Raw genomic sequence first — 18,277 nt, forward strand, 5'->3', positions numbered from 1 at the left:
GTGCATGTCGTTCTATTGGTCAAAGAATTGCGAAAACCGTAGAAAATTCCGGTACATTCGGTATTCTTTTTTCCTTTCACCCAAATACTACACCCGTTTGAATTTCTATCAAGATTTTAATAATTTGCATTCTCGTTCCGCGGGGTCAGTTCATATTCGTGTTTATTATGATCGTTATGCTTATATTATGAGCATATGTATGAATATTTATAATAATATAGTTAGTTGCAGTAGCTGCTGAAGTGTAGATAAACTTCCAAAAATGGGTTTATTTTTTACACAGATTAGCTTTCTAAGGAATAATATTCGGAATGGCTTAAATAAAAGGAAAGTAATCAAATAGTCAGAATAATTTCTTTTCTTTTTTGCCAATACATCATTATACAGTACGGAGGTTGGGAGGTTCTCCCCTTTCTCCGAAAAATCTGTAATATTGAAGCAGCGGACTTTTTTTTTTTTTTTTTTTTTTTTTTTTTTTGTCACTGTCCAATTTGGATTGAATAGGACTAAAAGTTTCTGCAGTTGATGTCTGTGATCTAAACTAAATTTTTTTTTCAACTTTGGTACGCTTATATCTTCAGCTTATCTTCAGTTATTTCAAAAGCCTTTTCCTGTCTCATGCGTAGCTATGATTATCAGCTTCGTTCTCTTCGGAACATTCGAACCGTATCTTGTCTGTTTTACCTTTATGTTAAAGCAGTTGTATTAATCATGATTAGGGAAGTTATTCTGTCGCGGAAGGAAAGAGGGAAATTTACCGACTAGTCGCGTTAGAAATTTTGTTATTATTTAGAACATAAAATTTCTAACGCGATTAGACTGCGTTAGAAGTTATGAAATTTTGTAAACATTTCTGCGAGCTGCGATTTATATAATAGTTTCTCGGTCGAGGATTTAACATTTAGATTTCGGAGGGGGGACGCTAACCTGAAATGCAAGAGTGCCACAACTAATAAAAAGTTTAGATTTTAAAATTAAATGGAAATTAGGTTCTGCATTTCGTAATTGAAGTCTACTTTTAAAACGAACCAAATTCTGGAAATATATTCATCGTTGTCTATATCAGATTCAGATTACCCTTCAGCTGAACGACATTTTAATACATTTTATTATATACGCATAGGAAATTTTATAACTTTTATTTAGCTTATGGTGTTTGTTGGTGTAATCAAAAGGCAATTTGCCAAGAATTAATTTGGTTTTGGCATTTTGCGTTGTTTCACTATAAACGGTGTTTCACTTTTCAAATTTTTGCCACTAAATATTAGAGCCCTGTGTTGTATTTAAAGAATTAAATAGTGAAGAATCTGCATGAATGTGTATATATTTTTCGCATTGTGAAAAGAGAAGGGTACCTAGCAGTGGCGTAGCTAGGGTGGAGCAGGGGGGGACATCTGTCCCCGGGCGCAGCATTCAGGGGGCGCGAAATTGATGGTAAGAAATTTTAGAATGAAATGTTTTCCATTCTTGGCACACAGAAAGGGGCGCAAAATCTTAAGTTGTCCCCGGGCGCTGAAAACCCTAGTTACGCCTCTGGTACCTAGAGACATCAAATTTTGAATAACGTAGACCTCCACTCGAATATGAGCATGCGGAAGCCCAAATTTGGAATTGCTTTATTATCTATTTCATATTTATTAAAACTTTGGCGAATTTTTGATTAACACACTCAACTATTTTAAAGCAAACAACTGCAACATTGTACGGAAAAAATAAATAAATAAATAAAAATTATTTCTAGCACGCGAGACTGTGTATCCGGAAATTCTAAAGATATGTTCTTTTTAAATTATTTTGCGATGTTGCTGTTGAATTGAATATTTTGGTTTAAGTGCCAAGGACGTGATATTTAATATATAAAGGTAATATACAAAACGTTAAAAAAAAGGATTCTATGGGCGTAATATAAAATCTGAAAGCTTTCAGATTTTTTTTAATTGTTTTCTGATGAGATGTCGTATTTAAGTGTAGCATACGCTCTGTTTGTGAATGACAGTAGAATATGCTGAAGCGATTTTTCAAAATTCGATTTAGATTTTTTCTTAAATTTAATGTTGAAACGATGCTTCGCACATCACTTCGTTTTTAATAAAAATCTCCGAATTTTTACTCTTTGCACCATCGGATAGAGCAGGAAGAAAATTCTGTTCAGTGCATTATTTATGCAAATTTAAGCTTAATTTATGATTTTTTGTGGAATTTTCGAAAATTGCTTGTTTTCGACTATTTAACGTCTGAAAATTCTAAAAATCTAAAAATTTATCACTAACATCTAAAAATATATCAGTAGGAAAGTTTTGAAATTTTTCCTAATTATAGGACAATTTCTTCATCCTTTTTAAATTAAGAGTGATAAAAAAATATAAATTGCCCAATTTTTTACATAATAAAGAATTATGTTGAAGTATGAAGAAGGGGGTAGATATCTCTTCTTTCATTGGGCTATGCTTTGAAACATAGATTCGAGGTCATTATGTGGTACCGTGTTTCTTATTTCCTAAATTATACCCAATAAATAACCTATATTTTACCCTTCTGATTCACGCTGAAGCATTTGTTTTTATTCAGAAAGTGACCATATTAATATATTTTTAGTCCAAAGGAGCTTTGTCCCTGAAGGACTATTGTTTTCGTTTTGCGATTTTGCGTCGGACTCATAAACGTCGGTTCACTTTTCAAACTGTTGCCACAAAATGTTAGAGTCCTGCATTATATTTGAAGAAATTAAATAATGAAAAATCTGCATAAATGATTGTCTATTTCTCGCATTGTGATAAAACAATGGTACATAGAGCCATCGAATTTTGAATGACGAAATCCTACTGCGAATATGGGCATCTGAAATCCCAAATTTGGAATTTGTTTTATTATAGATTTTATATTTTGTAAAACTTTAACGAATTTTTGATTTACAAACTCAATGCTTTAAAAGCGAGAAATGGCAACGTTATATAGAAAAAAAAAAAAAATACTTTTATCTCCAGCCCGCGAGACTGTGTATATCGGAAATTCTAAAGATATGCTTAATTTAACATTATTTTGCGATATTGCTCTTGAACTGAATTTTATGGTTTAAGTGCAAAGAACATGATATTTAATAAATAAAGGTAACACTCAAAACGTTAAAAAAACGCCTCTTTGGACGTAATTTAAAATCTGAAACATTTCAGATTTTTAATTTTTTTTTTTATTATTATTATTTTTAAAAGAGGATGAAGTAGTTTTTAACTATTTTTTCAAATATATATATATGTATAACTAATTGAAATTCATCATTAATAAATTTCAAATAATCATAGAAATGCAATAATAAATTTTAAAATTTTAAAACCAAAATATTTCAAACAAGCAAAACCGCCTCTTCAAAAATTATGAAATTAAAAGAAATATGAACAAAAACAAAAGAAAAGTTCAATCAATCTCATTGTCTCTTCATCAGGAGGGAGGAACCTTGAAATTAATTGAAATCTGTCTTCTACAAAAATCCTTGCTTTTCTGTATCCAGAATTAGCCGATGAACCATTTCAATGTATTTAAATTATAATTATTATAGTTTATCCGAAAATTCTGGCCCTTCCCCAAAGCAAAGGAAATTTTTTTTCTTGATAAACATCAAAATCTTAAATAAAGAGATTTATTTAATAATCTTAAATAAAGAGAATTCTATCGCTTTAAAAGAATTGAAAACGAAAATGAAAAACAAAATTTATGTGATTTTTTTTTTTTTTTTTTAATTTAAATGTGAATCTTTAAACAGAAAATCCAATGAACTAAGATGTAGTTGAAAAACCTATTTATAACAAACAAAACGGATTGACTGTTTCTAGTATTGGATAAAGGGGAAAAAAGTCTTTAAGTAATGCTTATGTAAGGTTTTAAACATATTTTTTTAACGCAAAGGGGCGCTATCCCTGAAAATCTGTTAGTCTCAAAATGACATTTTGCATCGAATTACTAAAAGCGTTGAATCACTTTTCAAATTGTTGCCATTAAATATTACTGCCCTGTATTATATTTAAACGAAACTAAATAATGAAGAATCTGCATGAATGCATGTATGTTCTAGAGCCATCTCCTCGCATTGTGAAAAAAACAAGATTGCCTAGAGCCATCAAATTTTCAATAACGTATCATAAGTCCCAAAATCATGATTTTAATCCTGTCCTACCTAACGCTTTTAAATCTCTATTATCCTAATTTTTCAATTTTTCAATTTTGAGTAACGTAATCCTCCACTCGAATATGGGCACCTGGATGCATGAAACACTCTAAAGAATACAACATTTTATCTCCAATGTGCGAGTGTGTCTATCGAAAGTTCTAAAGATATACTGTGTTTAAATACACTGGTGAAATAAATTAAAAGAATTTTCGTATTTGATCTACGATCTCCAGAACTACTGGACAGATTTTAATGAAATTTGGTGTGAACATAGGTTGATATAATACAAGCAAACCCCTCTTACAGCCATACAGGCGTCACAGCGTGATGTCATATCGAAATAAGGCAGTTTATCAGTGCCTGTGGCAGTTGGTCCCACTCATTCAGCAACGCTGTTTTCAGTTCCTGGATGGTTCTCGGAGGGGGAGTGCAAGTTGCAATTGCCCTCCCCAGAGCGTCCCAGACATGCTCTATAGGGTTGAGGTCTGGAGACCAGGCTGGCCAATCCATCCGGTGAATGTCCTCACTCTCGAGGAATTCGTCGACTATGAGGCCTCGCGTTATCGTCCTGTAAGATGAATTCGGGGCTCACTGCACCCTGGAAAGGGCGATTAAAAGGCTCCAAGACCTTATCCCTATACCTCACACCAGTCACACAGGCTCTGTCATAGACGTGGAGAGCTGTGCGGCCATCCAACATGATGCCCGCCCAGACCATTACAGAGCCACCGCCATAATTGTTGATTTTGCAACATTGGAGGGTAGGTCGCGGGTCTCTGGCTCTCTCCATACAAAAGTATGGCGAGAATTGGTGTTTAGGCTAAAAGGGATTCGTTGGTGAACAGAACGGTCGCCCATTGTTCCGTACTCCAATCACTATGCTACCTACACTATGCTAATCGGACTTTCCTGTCCATAGACGTAAGCGGGACGCAAACAGCCGGTCTTCTGGCAAACAACCTTCTCTCATTCAGTCTTTTGGAAACAGTTACCTTTGTTACATTCGTTTCTGTGGCTGCAGACAGGTTTCGAGAGTGCTGAGAAGCTGTAGCCCCTCTGTTACGCCTCGCTAAAAATGGGCAAATAGCATTCTTCTCTGGCCGTCGGGGTTTGTGGACGATCTTGCCCAGGCTTTCTCTTGATGGATCCAGTATCCTGGAACTGTTTCCATAGGTTACACACGATGTTGGGCGTTAAATTAAACTCTCTGCATATCTGGACTTGCAATTGGCCTGCCTCTAGCCTCCCCACAATTCACCACCTCATTCCATCATCCAAACGTTGGCGGTTACTAATTTTTACTGTTCCGATGTGAGTATAACTGATTGCTGCAAGATAACACCAAGAAATTCGCCAAGATGTGCTAGCGAACGCAATTCGTCTTACACATGTGTACGCTTACGTATTTGTCATAAAAGATTTCCATTTTTATCTAGAAGCAGTGGTTTTTTTCCTTCAGTTCAGTTCTTTTCATGCAATTCGATAAAATATGCAAATTCTCTTAATTTATTTCACCAGTGTATTTTTAGCACAATATGGCATTAGCCGAAATGCTCTCGAAACGTGTTTGTATCTGTAAATAGGGGGGGGGGGAACCCCGCCGGTTTGAACCTAATATAAAATCTGAAAGCTTTCAGATTTTTTTCTTTTTTTTATATTATTATTATTATTTTCTAATGGCTGGCTCTAGCCGTTTATAGGCGTTGCCGACTACTGAGGCCAGAAGCGGTGGCCTCTTTATTATGGCGGCACCTAATAGGTGGGCCGCATCCTATGGAAAGGGACGGGCCTTCTCCGGGATTCAAACCCAGACTCTTTAGTAGAATCACCAACCACTTTTTTCCATCCGAGCGGCGATACGCCGTTTGTGGTGAACCGCAAAATCCCATTTCGGATCTACTTAGCCCCTTTTGCGCTAAAAGACTTGTTTAATAATTAACTGAAAATTACTGTTTACAATTTGGCGTTGTTTACAAGCTATGTAATTTGTAGAATGAGTTCATTTGATTACGTATGTTAAAGGACTTTTCGAAGCAAAAAGAACGCATTGTGCATAACGGAAGAATAAACATTTTTAGATTCGAAGAAATTAAGTTTATGTGGCACTAGAAAACAGTATTTCCTATGCCACTGGATTCATTTTCGGGGAAAAAATTCTGTTCTTTTGGTTTTTAACAATATTAATCTGGCAGATTGTAATTACTGTTAAACCACAGATTTTTCTTTTCTTTTACGTATTTTCACTAGTGCTGATTGTTTGTGGCATGTAATTTTTCCATCGTTCTGCGATAAGGAAACTTGGTATTTTTTAGACAGGGTAAATAGGTAGTTGATAGTATTCTCTTTCACCTTATTTTTCGGTATGAATTTTGTTATGAGAAACTATTAGTTCAAGAAAAAAATTTAATAATCATATAACAAACAAATTTATATAGATGCCATTAATAAAATAAAGTGGTTCTTAAATTCAAAAAAGAATAAAACATAAAATTCTTCAGAGATTTACTTTACATTTGCAAGACTAACTGGAAAAATGAAATTCTAAATTTCAAGATAATGCAGCAAAGAATAAACAAGAAAATGTGATTTAAAAAAGAAAATTTTAAATTTAGCTAATGTGGTTTCAGTGGAAGAAGAGGTAATGCTGGAAATATTTTAGGAACGTAAGGGGGAAGAAGCTTCATCCTGACCCCCCTCGCCCCGATTTCGACGAAAAATAAGACTTAGGTCAGAGATAAAGATGCCGTTCGGAGAATCTACTATATAGTAGCGCAGATTTTTCAAAGAATGATTCGTTTAAAGGAATGTTCTACAGTAAGTTACTATTTGTTTCTCTCAAAATTAATATTTTAAAAGAAACCAATCACAGTTGGCTTGTGTTAAAAGAAATTTCATTACTGTGCTTTACTTTCATAAAAATAAAAATAATTTATATTTTCAGATAGAAGAGGGAAGACTGGATAAACTTGAAACGAATATCTCCTCTTAAAAAAATCTTGTGTTATTAATGCGTTTCTTTGACAGAAATCTAAAAAAATCAGCGGACGATTCGTTATTTAAAAAAAAAAATGAATAAAAAAATAAATAAAAATCGGCAAAGAAGGATAACTAACAATGAGCATCAGCCGGAACATTTTCATTGGAATTTTTTTTTTTTTTTCCTTCCAACATGCCTTTGTGATGTAACGGTAGCACACTCGACACATATTCGAGGGGTCTAGGTTCGAGTTCTGACGAGGGCGTTGCTCATTTTTCTCGTCTCCTGCATCAAAAAACTTAATGACTCTACAGTAGCACCCGAACTAAAAGATGGTGGATAATAATTTTCACCACCAGAATTTGGCGATTGGATCCCTAATCCCTAGTCTCCTCTTTAAAGGAGAAGTATTTAAAGTATTTTTTCCTCCTTCAAGCGTGCTTCGTGGTGTATGTCCAGAGGTCCAGGTTCGAGCCCCGACGTCAGTGTTACATATTTTTCACATCTCTTGCATCAAAATAACTTAATGACTGTACAGTCAAAAGTCTTTAATCCGGAATGATCTATAATCTGGATCTCAAAGCTACAAACTTTCATAAGCTAAGCTAAAATGATCTAATTGTCTATTTCAGTTAATGCTGTAGATTGCGTAGTTCTTTAATCTTCTAATTGGATCCGGCTTATTATTTTTTGCAGACTGTTATAGCAATTTTATAAGAAGTAAGCTTGAACATTCGATTATGTCAAAAAGAATTTCCGATTCTGGAGCTGCCAAAGGATTTACAAAGCGAAAGCATGTTTCGATGTCCATCAAACAAAAAGTGGAATTGCTGCAAAAAATTGATAAAGGCATATCCTTTGTTTCTCTAACCATTCCGAAATCTGTTTATCAATTTCACGCCGCTCTGCGGGGGGAGGGACGTCGCGACGCGCAATGAACTGGAAGAGTTGATCTGTCAGCACAATCCTTATCTTCAGGGCAGATGTTTATATTTTTTTGGCTTATATTTCCTTACTAAATGTAGTATTTCATCTCGATGTACTCCGTCTTTGATTTGATTTAAATCAAATTCTTCGTCATCATAAATATCACGAATGCACATCAAATAGTTTTCTGGTTGCAATTTTCTAATTTCGACTATGCGTAATGTATGCTTTACGCATGCGCGTGTTGAAAGAAATGTTTAATAAAGTAAACAAATAAATATTAAGCTCTTTTTTTTTTTTTTTTTTTTTTTTTGTAAATTTTGATATCCTTTAGACCATAATTGCTCTTTATTTCATAAATTACGGTTTCATATTTTTAATTTTATAATTTCTGCATGCCATCTTACCAGATTTAAGCTGATGATCTATAATCCGGAAAAACCGATAATCCGAAGTCCCGTCGAGTCTGGATTAAAGACTTTTGACTGTATATGTTTTTCTCTTATGAATTTTCAACTGTGAAAACAGAATGGCGTTTTGCATTATTTCGTTATTGTGCTTAATAATATTCCAAACAAAGCGCATACATATTCTCTGCAAAAATTCGTAACTGAGTTTATTTTTTGATAAGTAAGAATAAAATTTAAAATCTGTGTTCTCAAATCTGTATCTGTTTTTTTCTTATGAATTTTCAACTGTGAAAACAAAATGCCATTTTGCATTATTTCGTTATTATGCTTACTATTCCGAACAAAGCGAATATTCTGTGCAAAAATTGTTAAATAATTTATTTATTTTTGATAAGTACGAATAAAATTTAAAATCTGTGTTTTCAAATCTTTGAATAAGATTTCTATCACACTGTAAATTAATTAGCTCCATTTACATATTTTCTGGTGCGCTATTTATGTTCATTTTTAACGGATACTAAAATAAAATAAACTCGTACATCAAATAATAAAATTAAATCTTTGCAACAGATGCATAATTGAACTGTACTCGCAGACCACATAGAATTGCTTTGGGGGTTTGAGGCCACTGCTGTAAGCCATATTTTGTATATCTATCGCAGTAAACCAAAATTGTCATTAATCATATATGGGTCACCTTGGGGCAGTTTCGATATTTTCTGAATTTGCCGCCCCCACTCGATACACAAACAAATAACTAAAAAGTGTAAAAATGGAAGATAGGAGAATAAATTCAAACTTTATATTTATTTTTGAAATAAAACTTTAGTTCCACCATTTTAAAACTATATTATTATTTTTTCCTGTTCACAAAACATAACCTCTGTCCGAATGGTTAAGACTGCTGAATACTGGTAGTTTCTACCTGGCTTGGGTTCGATCCCCGGCAAACGGGCTGACTACACGGTTGATTTTCATGGTTTTTCCCATGCATGTAACGTGAATACAAGCGAGTCTTCCATGAAGGCATCTCTCTCTTCTTAGGCAGATAACATTTGTGGGTTTACCATATTCAAATAACCTAACCTAACGTGTTCGTAAAACCGTTGTTTGCATTATAAAAGTCTATCTCATTGCTTCAGTTGCTGTTATTTAAAGAATATAGAGTAGGGCTTCTCAACCAGGGGTGAATTCTTCACTAAAGGGCAACTCCAGAGCTTTAGGGAGGAATGCAGTCAGCCTTCTATTCATCTGTCAAGTAGTCAGTTACAGATTGTGAATATAAAATAACTTTTATTCAAGTTTTGGTATTAATCAACATTTTCCATGTCTCCCCCCTTTTTTTGCTTAATTAATGAAACGAGTTAAAAATAATCTAAATTTAAATGAATTTCTATATGTAGTTTTCGAATTTTGGAAAGGAGACAGGGAAATGATTTCCAGTAATGGTAAAAAGGGTGCATGGGGCTAAAAAAAATTTAGAACCAGTGGCATAGAATGATTTCTAAAATGCAAAGTGTACAACATATTTATGTCTTAAATAGTTCTAAACTCTTTTTTTTTTTTTTTTTTTTTATTTCAAAAATGTCTTCTCACAGCTGGCACTTAACAGCAATTTTGAAGAACATTTGTAGCAATATTATAATTTTGCAATTTTGAAGAACATTCGTAACAATATTATAATTTTGCAACTTTGTTCTGGAGATCGTGTTTTAGAATGAACTGTGAAGTTTGTTCTAAACTTAAATGTAGTCAAGGAATGGAATTCTAAATGTACTCTGGAGACCATAATGAATGCCTTAGAGATCAATAACAGTATTCTTTTCAATGTCATAACCATCTTAATTGCTCATAGGAAAAAAAAAAAAAAAAAAAAAAAAAAAGAAATCTTTAACTGTGTTTTAATATCATTCATTTCTTCTTTTCAGATTCAGAAGATGATCGCAACTCGTTAAATGCTCCTACTTCTAGTCAGCCAGAAACCGTAACTCAGACAGCAAATGCCCACTCATCTAATACTGCTGTAACCGAACCACCGACTCCAACACGTCGCAGGGCTCCTCCCGTCGGAAGGATAGAGATTCCCCCCAATTCACGAGTTGAAGAATGCATCCGAGAAGCTGGCGGTAAGCTTTCGAAATCTGAGTTGGAAGCATTTTTTCAGCATGTTAAAAAGAAGGGGAATGTTTCGAAAATTGCAAGGCAATATACTGATGATGTCAAAAGATTGAAGGAACAGTTAAGTAGAATTGTGCATATATATTACCACTCGCCATTAACAGGAACGAAACAAGATAGGGTTTTCATGAAATGGCTGCAACAGTTGGTCGAAAGATTCGACGGCGTTCCTGTAAGCCGGAGAGATAAAAAAGGAAGTCAGAACATTCAACAAGAAAGTGGTTTCTTCTTTAAAAGTGAAACTGAGTACAGTAGTCATTCCTTTGCATCTGAAGGAGAAGCATAAAATACTCTTTCACGATTTCTTTTCATCTAACAAAGATCCATTCCATATTTTTCTTAATGTCAGTTTCCCATTGTGTAGTTTAGAGTTTTCTTCATTTCCTTTTTGACCTAATAAAATGTAATGAAAAAAATTATCTTTTTATAATAAAATGTGTTTTATATAAAGAGATAACAGAATTCATTTTCAAACATATACATACAGAAGTTTCAGGCAGGTCCATTTCTTTGAATGAATTTTTATAAATTATAAATTTTTGTTTTGATTTTTACTGATTCTTTCTACTTCTCCCTTTTAAATTATCAAAATTCATCCAGAAATATATTCAGAAAAGAATAGATTTTGGTATGTATTAGCTGCTCCTTGACAATGAACAGTGACATCATAATCACGCCTTCTGTTTGTTTTTCATTTGTTTGGAATATGGGATTTTGGAGGGGGGTTCACTTTGCTTTATATGATATCATCCTCCTCACTGTGTGTTTGACAAATTCTGACTATTAATTCCCATCTCCATCTATATAAAACTGATTTAACGATTTTGGCAAAACAAAATTACTTATTTACATTATTTGTAGAAGCCGTTGTGTACAATTTACTTGCTAAAGCAGTGGTTTTCAACCATTTTTGCCTCATTCACCCTCTTTCGCCATTGCTAAATGATCAACTCCCTTTTTAACAAAATTACTTATTTACATTATTTGTAGAAGCCGTTGTGTACAATTTACTTGCTAAAGCAGTGGTTTTCAACCATTTTTGCCTCATTCACCCTCTTTCGCCATTGCTAAATGATCAACTCCCTTTTTTCCCAAACTCAAAAGATATATTTACTTTTTACTTATGTAAATACATTTACATAAGTTTAGATTATCTTTTAATATGTTTTATTAATTAAACAAGAAAAAGCATAAAAAGGTGTTGATAAATGCCAAAACTTGAATAAAATAGTATTTTATATTCACAAACTACAACTAAATACTTAACAATAATACTGTTCCCTCTAGTTCTTGACTACTGATATGCAACTTATTTTGATCTGTGCACCTTTTTTCACTAGAGAGGAGTTGTTTGTGCAACTTTTATTTTTTACTTACTTAGATATTTAAATTAATTCTATTTTAATAATATCCATTATTTTCAAAAACACATGTATTTAAAAAATATTTATTAATTATAAGAATTAATATGAATATACATGTAAACATAACAAAACTATTTTCTAAAATATAACTTAACTTTAATTGTGAGTTATCAAAATTAAATAAATAAATGCTACGTTAAATATGAAGTATATATTAAATCTTTTCTATCTTTAAAATTTAACCATTCAGCATTATATACGATCCAAATTTATACTGAAATGAACAACGCAAGCATGTGTATTAAATTACAACAAATCTTTAACATATTTATTCTAAAAGTAATGTAAAAATTAATTATTATTATTACTGTTATTTTTGGTTTATGTGTGTGCTTGTTAATTTTCTTTGTGTGTTAAATTTTTTAAAGGCGTGCATGCACACCTTAGAAGTACTCTGCTTAACAGGTAAATAAAAGGCTGATGGCATTTTCCCTGATTGAGAATCCCTATGCTAAGGAAGAGGGGAAAACACACAGAAAACATTTTATTAATGCACAATGAGAAAAAAGATGCAGATTTGCATGCAGCATAAACATAAGCTGCATAAAAATAATTTTATTGAGTTTTATCGTGCGGTATCTGCTGTGATAATAAATTTAGGCTTGATTTTATGATTATTATTATTATTATTATTATGTTTTAAACATATACACTTGTTTGGGGACAAATTTGCTATAAGACTGCTGCTGTAAATGGAAGCCCTTTTTTTATAGGTGTTAAAAAAATACATGTTAATTATTAGTGTGTAAGTGCCAAAAAAAATCAAAACCCATTAATGGGCTGAGGGAATAAGACTGCCACTGGTAGTTCAGCCCAGCTACAGTCCTGGTAAACAGGCGACTGTATGGGTGGTTTCATGGTTTTTCCTGTGTGTTTAATGTAGACATAAAAACTATCCATTTTAGAATGCCTTCATGATGGCATTGCGGGTTTTGGATCATTAATTAAATAACATAAAAAAATAAAGGCATGAATAATATAATGATTTTTAGTAATTAATGAATGAATAGCTTGGTGATTTTTTAACTGCAACATCTATCTTCTGATAAAGTGAAGTTTGCAAACTGTGATACTAAAATACATTACAGTAGTTTTCATGCTTCACAGCACTATTTTCATACTTCAGCCTTGTGATCAACATAATATTTGAGTAGTGAAAACAACTGTGAAATGGCAAAAATTGTTGAAGTGATAGAAGAGCTAAAGGCAGGTGCATTGACAAAGCAGACATCTCATGACTGCTTAACACATTCTGGTTACACTGTGGAACAGGAGCACATTAATCATTATCAGTTAAATTTTAAAAAAAATTGTCATTTTGCAGAAAGGTTTAAGAATAATTACTAAATAAATGTGATTTCAGTAAGGAATTAAAATATAAAAACTTTAAAAGACGCAAGTTAAAATTTTATATACTTTTACTTCTGTGTTTAAACTACCTGATTTTAAATTCTAGTCCTAATTAATACTGTTTTAATCAAGTGGTTAAAATGGAAAGGCTATTTCAACATTTTGTTAAAAAAAAAGTGTGTCACAGCATAGATTGATTCATGAAGTATTTTTAAGTCTTTGGTTTCTTTCTACTTTTATTTCTTTTAAAATTTCTAAAAAAATTAGTTTAACTTATTTTTTATTTCCTTCTCCCATGAAAGATAAAAAATGGTTGTATTTTTTAAATGGAATGAATGACTTTTGAAGTTTTCAGAAAACAGCTTGTCCCTACAAACCCACATTTATTTTTAATGAATAATGTCATTATTTTGCAGCACCTAAAACTTTGATATCTATCCCCTTAAACATAAATATCTTAGATGTATTTGAATGTCATAAAATTGCTAGCTGCCTTACAGTTATGTGAGATAAATATCTCAAAAAGGAACAAACCGATGTAATTGGTTTATTTTACTTGACTACATTAATTACTTGACACAAGAAAATTAAAACTCTATTGTTGGAGAGGAAAATCGGGTTTATGAAGAATTAGTAAATCCATACTTCATAAATTTCATTAGAAATCAAATATTAATAAATAATGAAAAAAATAAATAACTTGGAGGCTAGGTTGCATGCTAATTATCAAGTACATCCTGTAAAGCATCATAAATGCTTTTATTAATCACTGTTAGTATACAAGCTTATTAAAGATTTATCAATTAGATATATTATAAGTTATACTAAAATATTCTTAAAACTAAAATAAAGATAAAATTGATTAAGAAATACCTGTTTTGTTTTTAATTTTTTCAGTTTATTATACTAATGCACAATATATTTGTATTTAAAATTTGGAAGCTAAATTAAAGGTCTGCCACAAGATTGGCAATATGCTGGACAGCTTGGATAATTAATACTGTCACAGAATCTAGCAACATAATAGGAAAAATAAGGCAGACTTTCTAGAAACATAATAGGAAAATAAGACGAGATTTTCTAACAAAATCTTAAAATTTATTGCTCTGTTATAAACTTAATAAGAGAAATTACAACCTTTTCACAGACAATACTCAGTCTCTGTAAGCGTGAAATTTCAGTGTGAAAAATCATAACATTGTTGATTGTATTGTATTATTTGTCAATGACAAAGTCCATTACAATAATAGCCCACCTAAGGGCAAGGATGTCTTCATGCAACACTTTTATACATCAGGAAAAGCACAAAAATGTCTATTCAGCTAACCCGTATGTTGGGACTTAAAGTTACGTCAAACTACAGTAATTTAGAAGTTTAATCCACTTTGTTACAGGTGAGGCTATCATGTTACAAAGTCACCAAAAACAAGTATTTAAACTAAAACTATTTAAGATGGAAACTCTTTATACAAATTTAGCTTTGTATATAAAAAAAAAAAAAAAAAAAAAAAGTATAAATGTGTGGTGGTTTGGCAAAGGGAATTCACAGGAAATTCGAAGTTAATTTTTGCCTTGTAGTAGGATATTTGGTTTCTATACCATAGACCCCTTTTTATCATTCCTCTAGCTTACCAAATTCAAGGACACTGAGGCAACCAGTGGAAAAATTGCTCCTCTAAGAGATAGCAAGAAAGTTAATGCCAAGTTCCTAATGAATGCATAAAAACGTATTACAGTACAAAGTCTGTAATCCGGAATAATCTATAATCTGGACCTCAAAGCTACAAACTTGCATTTACTCATGCGCGTTTAATGTATAACAGACGGCATAAGCTAGGCTAAAATTATCTAAGGCATTTCAGTTAATGTTGCAGATTGCACTGTTTCTTAATCTTCTAATTGGATCTGGCTTATTATTTTTTGCAGACTGTTAGAAAAATTTTATAAAAATTAAGCTAACTTTCCATTATGCCAAAAAGAATTTCCAGTTCTGAAGCTGCCAAAGGATTTACAAAGCGAAAGCATGTTTTGATGTCCATTAAACAAAAAGTGGAATTGCTGTAAAAAATGGATAAAAGCCTAGCCATCTCAAAATTATGCGAGAAGTATGGCATTGGAAAGTCCATTCTATATGACACAAGAAAAAGGAACTTTTTGAATTTTTTGTGGAAGCATCTTAAACAACACTGAAAGCAGAGTTTAATAAAGTAAACAAATAAATATTAAGCTTTTTTTCTGTAAATTTTGATACCCTTTACATCATAACTGTTCTTTATTTCATAAATTAGGATTTCATATTTTTAATTGTATAATTTCTGTATGCCATCTTACCAGATTTAAATTGATGATCTATAATCCAGAAAAACCCCTAATCTGGAATCGCCAAAGTCCCGACGAGTCCGGATTATGGACTTTGTAACTATTACAACTAGAGAACCATAACTAACCAGATTATGGACTATTATGTACTGTAATACAATGTTAAAAAATTGCTGAATTTTGAAAATAAATTATTTAGCACATAAAAAGTTTGGAAACACATCCAAATAAATTAATGTTTGAATGTCAAAGGAGTAGTAGAAATGCAATCAAGAAATTAAAAAGGATATTTCTTTATTCACAAAGGACACATGGCAAATAATGAAGATTATACAATGAAAATGTACAATATATTTAACAAAATATAAATCAGACTTAAGAATGCAATTATAAGCTCTCTTATTCTTGAGCAGGAAGATGTGGAAGTACATTGTTTAGCATGCCACAGCTTTGAAGAACTTTAGTAAATTCAGCTAGACTACCATCTCGCTCCATCCAAACAGTCAGCATCTGTTGTGTTTGTAATTTTTTCCCAGGAAAGTCTTGTTCAAAATATTCAATTTCATCTTCTTGAAATCCTAGATTTAATGCAAGTACCTGCCACTGGTCTTGCAGTTTCCCAGAGATGGTTTCAATTAAAACTTTGTTTAAAACATTTTCTTTTTTAGCTTTTTCTGCAAAGCATAAGACAAAAGAAAATTAATTTTAAGTTAGGAATTGCTAAGTAAACTGCAAATAATTTATTAAAGTATGATTGGATAATTAATTTTAATATAAAACACCAAAGAAATTTTAGACATTAAAAATATTTGCAACTACAAAATAGTTATAAATTTTGAATTTTTCGTACCTTCTTCTTTTGAATTTTTACTTTCTTCTTTTGAATCTTCTTCTTGTAAAAACTCATCATTTCCATCTTCTATGGAATCTTCTGCTACAGCAGCTTCAACTGTCACAATATCTTGTTGCTTTCAAAAGAATGAATTTAGCATTAAAAATTTGCATACAGCTAGAGTTATACATTAAATTATCTGAAAATTCTTGCTGAAATATAAACAGAGAAACTTAAAAGTTAGGTTATTTATTAATTCTTAAAAGTTAGGTTAATTTATTATTAGAAAACATTCAAGATGTCCAAACCTCACAAGGACTTTCAACATTGCATAGAGATAAAACTGCTCTTATATGTAATACAGGATGGAACAAGATATGCAAATGAATTCTTTTAAACGGGATAGCATTTTCTGCAATTTATATGTTTTTTAGTTTGCACAGCAAAAATATCTTTATCAGTATTCAATCTTCTACATAAATGCAATCTTTTTAATGTTATACATCTCTTAGGATATTTCTAAAGATAATGGTTTTGTGAAACTCGGCTATCTTTTAAATTTCTTTGTCAAAATAGTTGCCTTATTTCACTTCAGAACCTAAAATAAATCACATATCTAAAAAATAATGGCTATGGGAGATAGTTAAAATCAGTTACATTTTTCTTTACCATGAAACCATCTGATGATAATTTCTTTGTGCAAAGAGATTTTTTCATGAAACAGAAACCAGTTTGATTCTGATCAAGGTTTTTTGCTGGCTAAAATGTTGAACTCTTTTTCAGAAATTATTTCTTTGCATAAAATTTTCACTATCTACTGAGAATTAGTTTGCTGGAATTTATTATCTGCTCAGAATTAATTCCAACTAATCAAAGATACTTAAGTTGTTGCACAGGACTTCAAAAGCTGGAGTTTCTGTGACCAAAGGAAGTGCATTATGCCACCTATGGATATGTCTTTTTATGACTAGCATTTGTGTAAGGCAGGAAATTCTACCTAAAATAATAACTTTCATCGCTATAATTTGCTTGAAAAATTCAGACCAGATTTTGACATAAAGCAATCTGACTTCCTTTTGTTCTGCAATAAGTACATAAGATATTAAAAAGCAACCTCCCAATTCTTCCCCGGCAATTTTCTAGGCACTTTATTTATTTATATCAGATTCATATGCTATCCAAGCTATAGGCATTAGTTCATCACCAAAAGCTGCTGAATTTTTTCGATATTATTATCTGATCAATAAACTAGGAATACCAATAAAAACATTAGATGGCAAGAACATGTGATTCCATAAGTAGCTTGCTACTGAGTCAACAACAGCATTAATTGAATAAAATCAAAGAAATATTCTGCTCCTAACATGGCTTTTCTTTTCACAAACAATAGTTGTGAATATGATTTCAAATTATACAGAGGTTTTAAATGATGTAAATATTCAAGCTATGCACAGGGCTGCCACTCAAACAGGAGAAGAAAATTCCCTGACTTTTCCAGGCATGTTTTAAGAAAGTTCCAGTCTATCCACATAGTGTGCTTTGGCTGTGTTAAAGGTAAATTAATTATGGTACCACTTAAGAACACAAATATTTCACAATTACATATAACTTATAAATACTGGATTTTCTCCAACATTAATTGTAATACAATTATGTCATAAATGACAGCTATATTATTTTAAAAAGTATTACAGATAA

At 31.9% G+C, this 18,277-nt stretch overlaps 2 protein-coding genes across 4 annotated transcripts in view; one reads left to right on the forward strand and one right to left on the reverse strand.

Moving 5' to 3' along the window:
- The window catches only part of LOC118182705 (uncharacterized), a 42,160-nt gene extending 31,044 nt beyond the window's left edge, over positions 1–11,116 (forward strand). The window contains exon 2 of the mRNA XM_035352090.2: positions 10,405–11,116. Coding sequence (XP_035207981.1) covers positions 10,405–10,940 — 536 coding nt within the window. The 3' untranslated portion in view covers positions 10,941–11,116. The remainder of the gene's footprint in view (positions 1–10,404) is intronic.
- Positions 11,117–16,024: 4,908 nt separating this feature from the next.
- Hpr1 (THO complex 1-like protein Hpr1) overlaps positions 16,025–18,277 on the reverse strand; it is a 58,824-nt gene continuing 56,571 nt past the window's right edge. For all 3 annotated transcript variants that reach the window (XM_035352092.2, XM_035352091.2, XM_085822783.1), the window contains 2 exons: positions 16,598–16,715; positions 16,025–16,421 (listed from right to left, as the gene is read on the reverse strand). In XM_035352092.2, coding sequence (XP_035207983.2) covers positions 16,147–16,421; positions 16,598–16,715 — 393 coding nt within the window. In that variant the 3' untranslated portion in view covers positions 16,025–16,146. The remainder of the gene's footprint in view (positions 16,422–16,597; positions 16,716–18,277) is intronic.

The sequence above is a fragment of the Stegodyphus dumicola genome, chromosome 8 (genome assembly GCF_044657685.1).
Source record: "Stegodyphus dumicola isolate Sdum_Otavi_A_Nest chromosome 8, ASM4465768v1".
NCBI lineage: Eukaryota > Metazoa > Arthropoda > Arachnida > Araneae > Eresidae > Stegodyphus > Stegodyphus dumicola.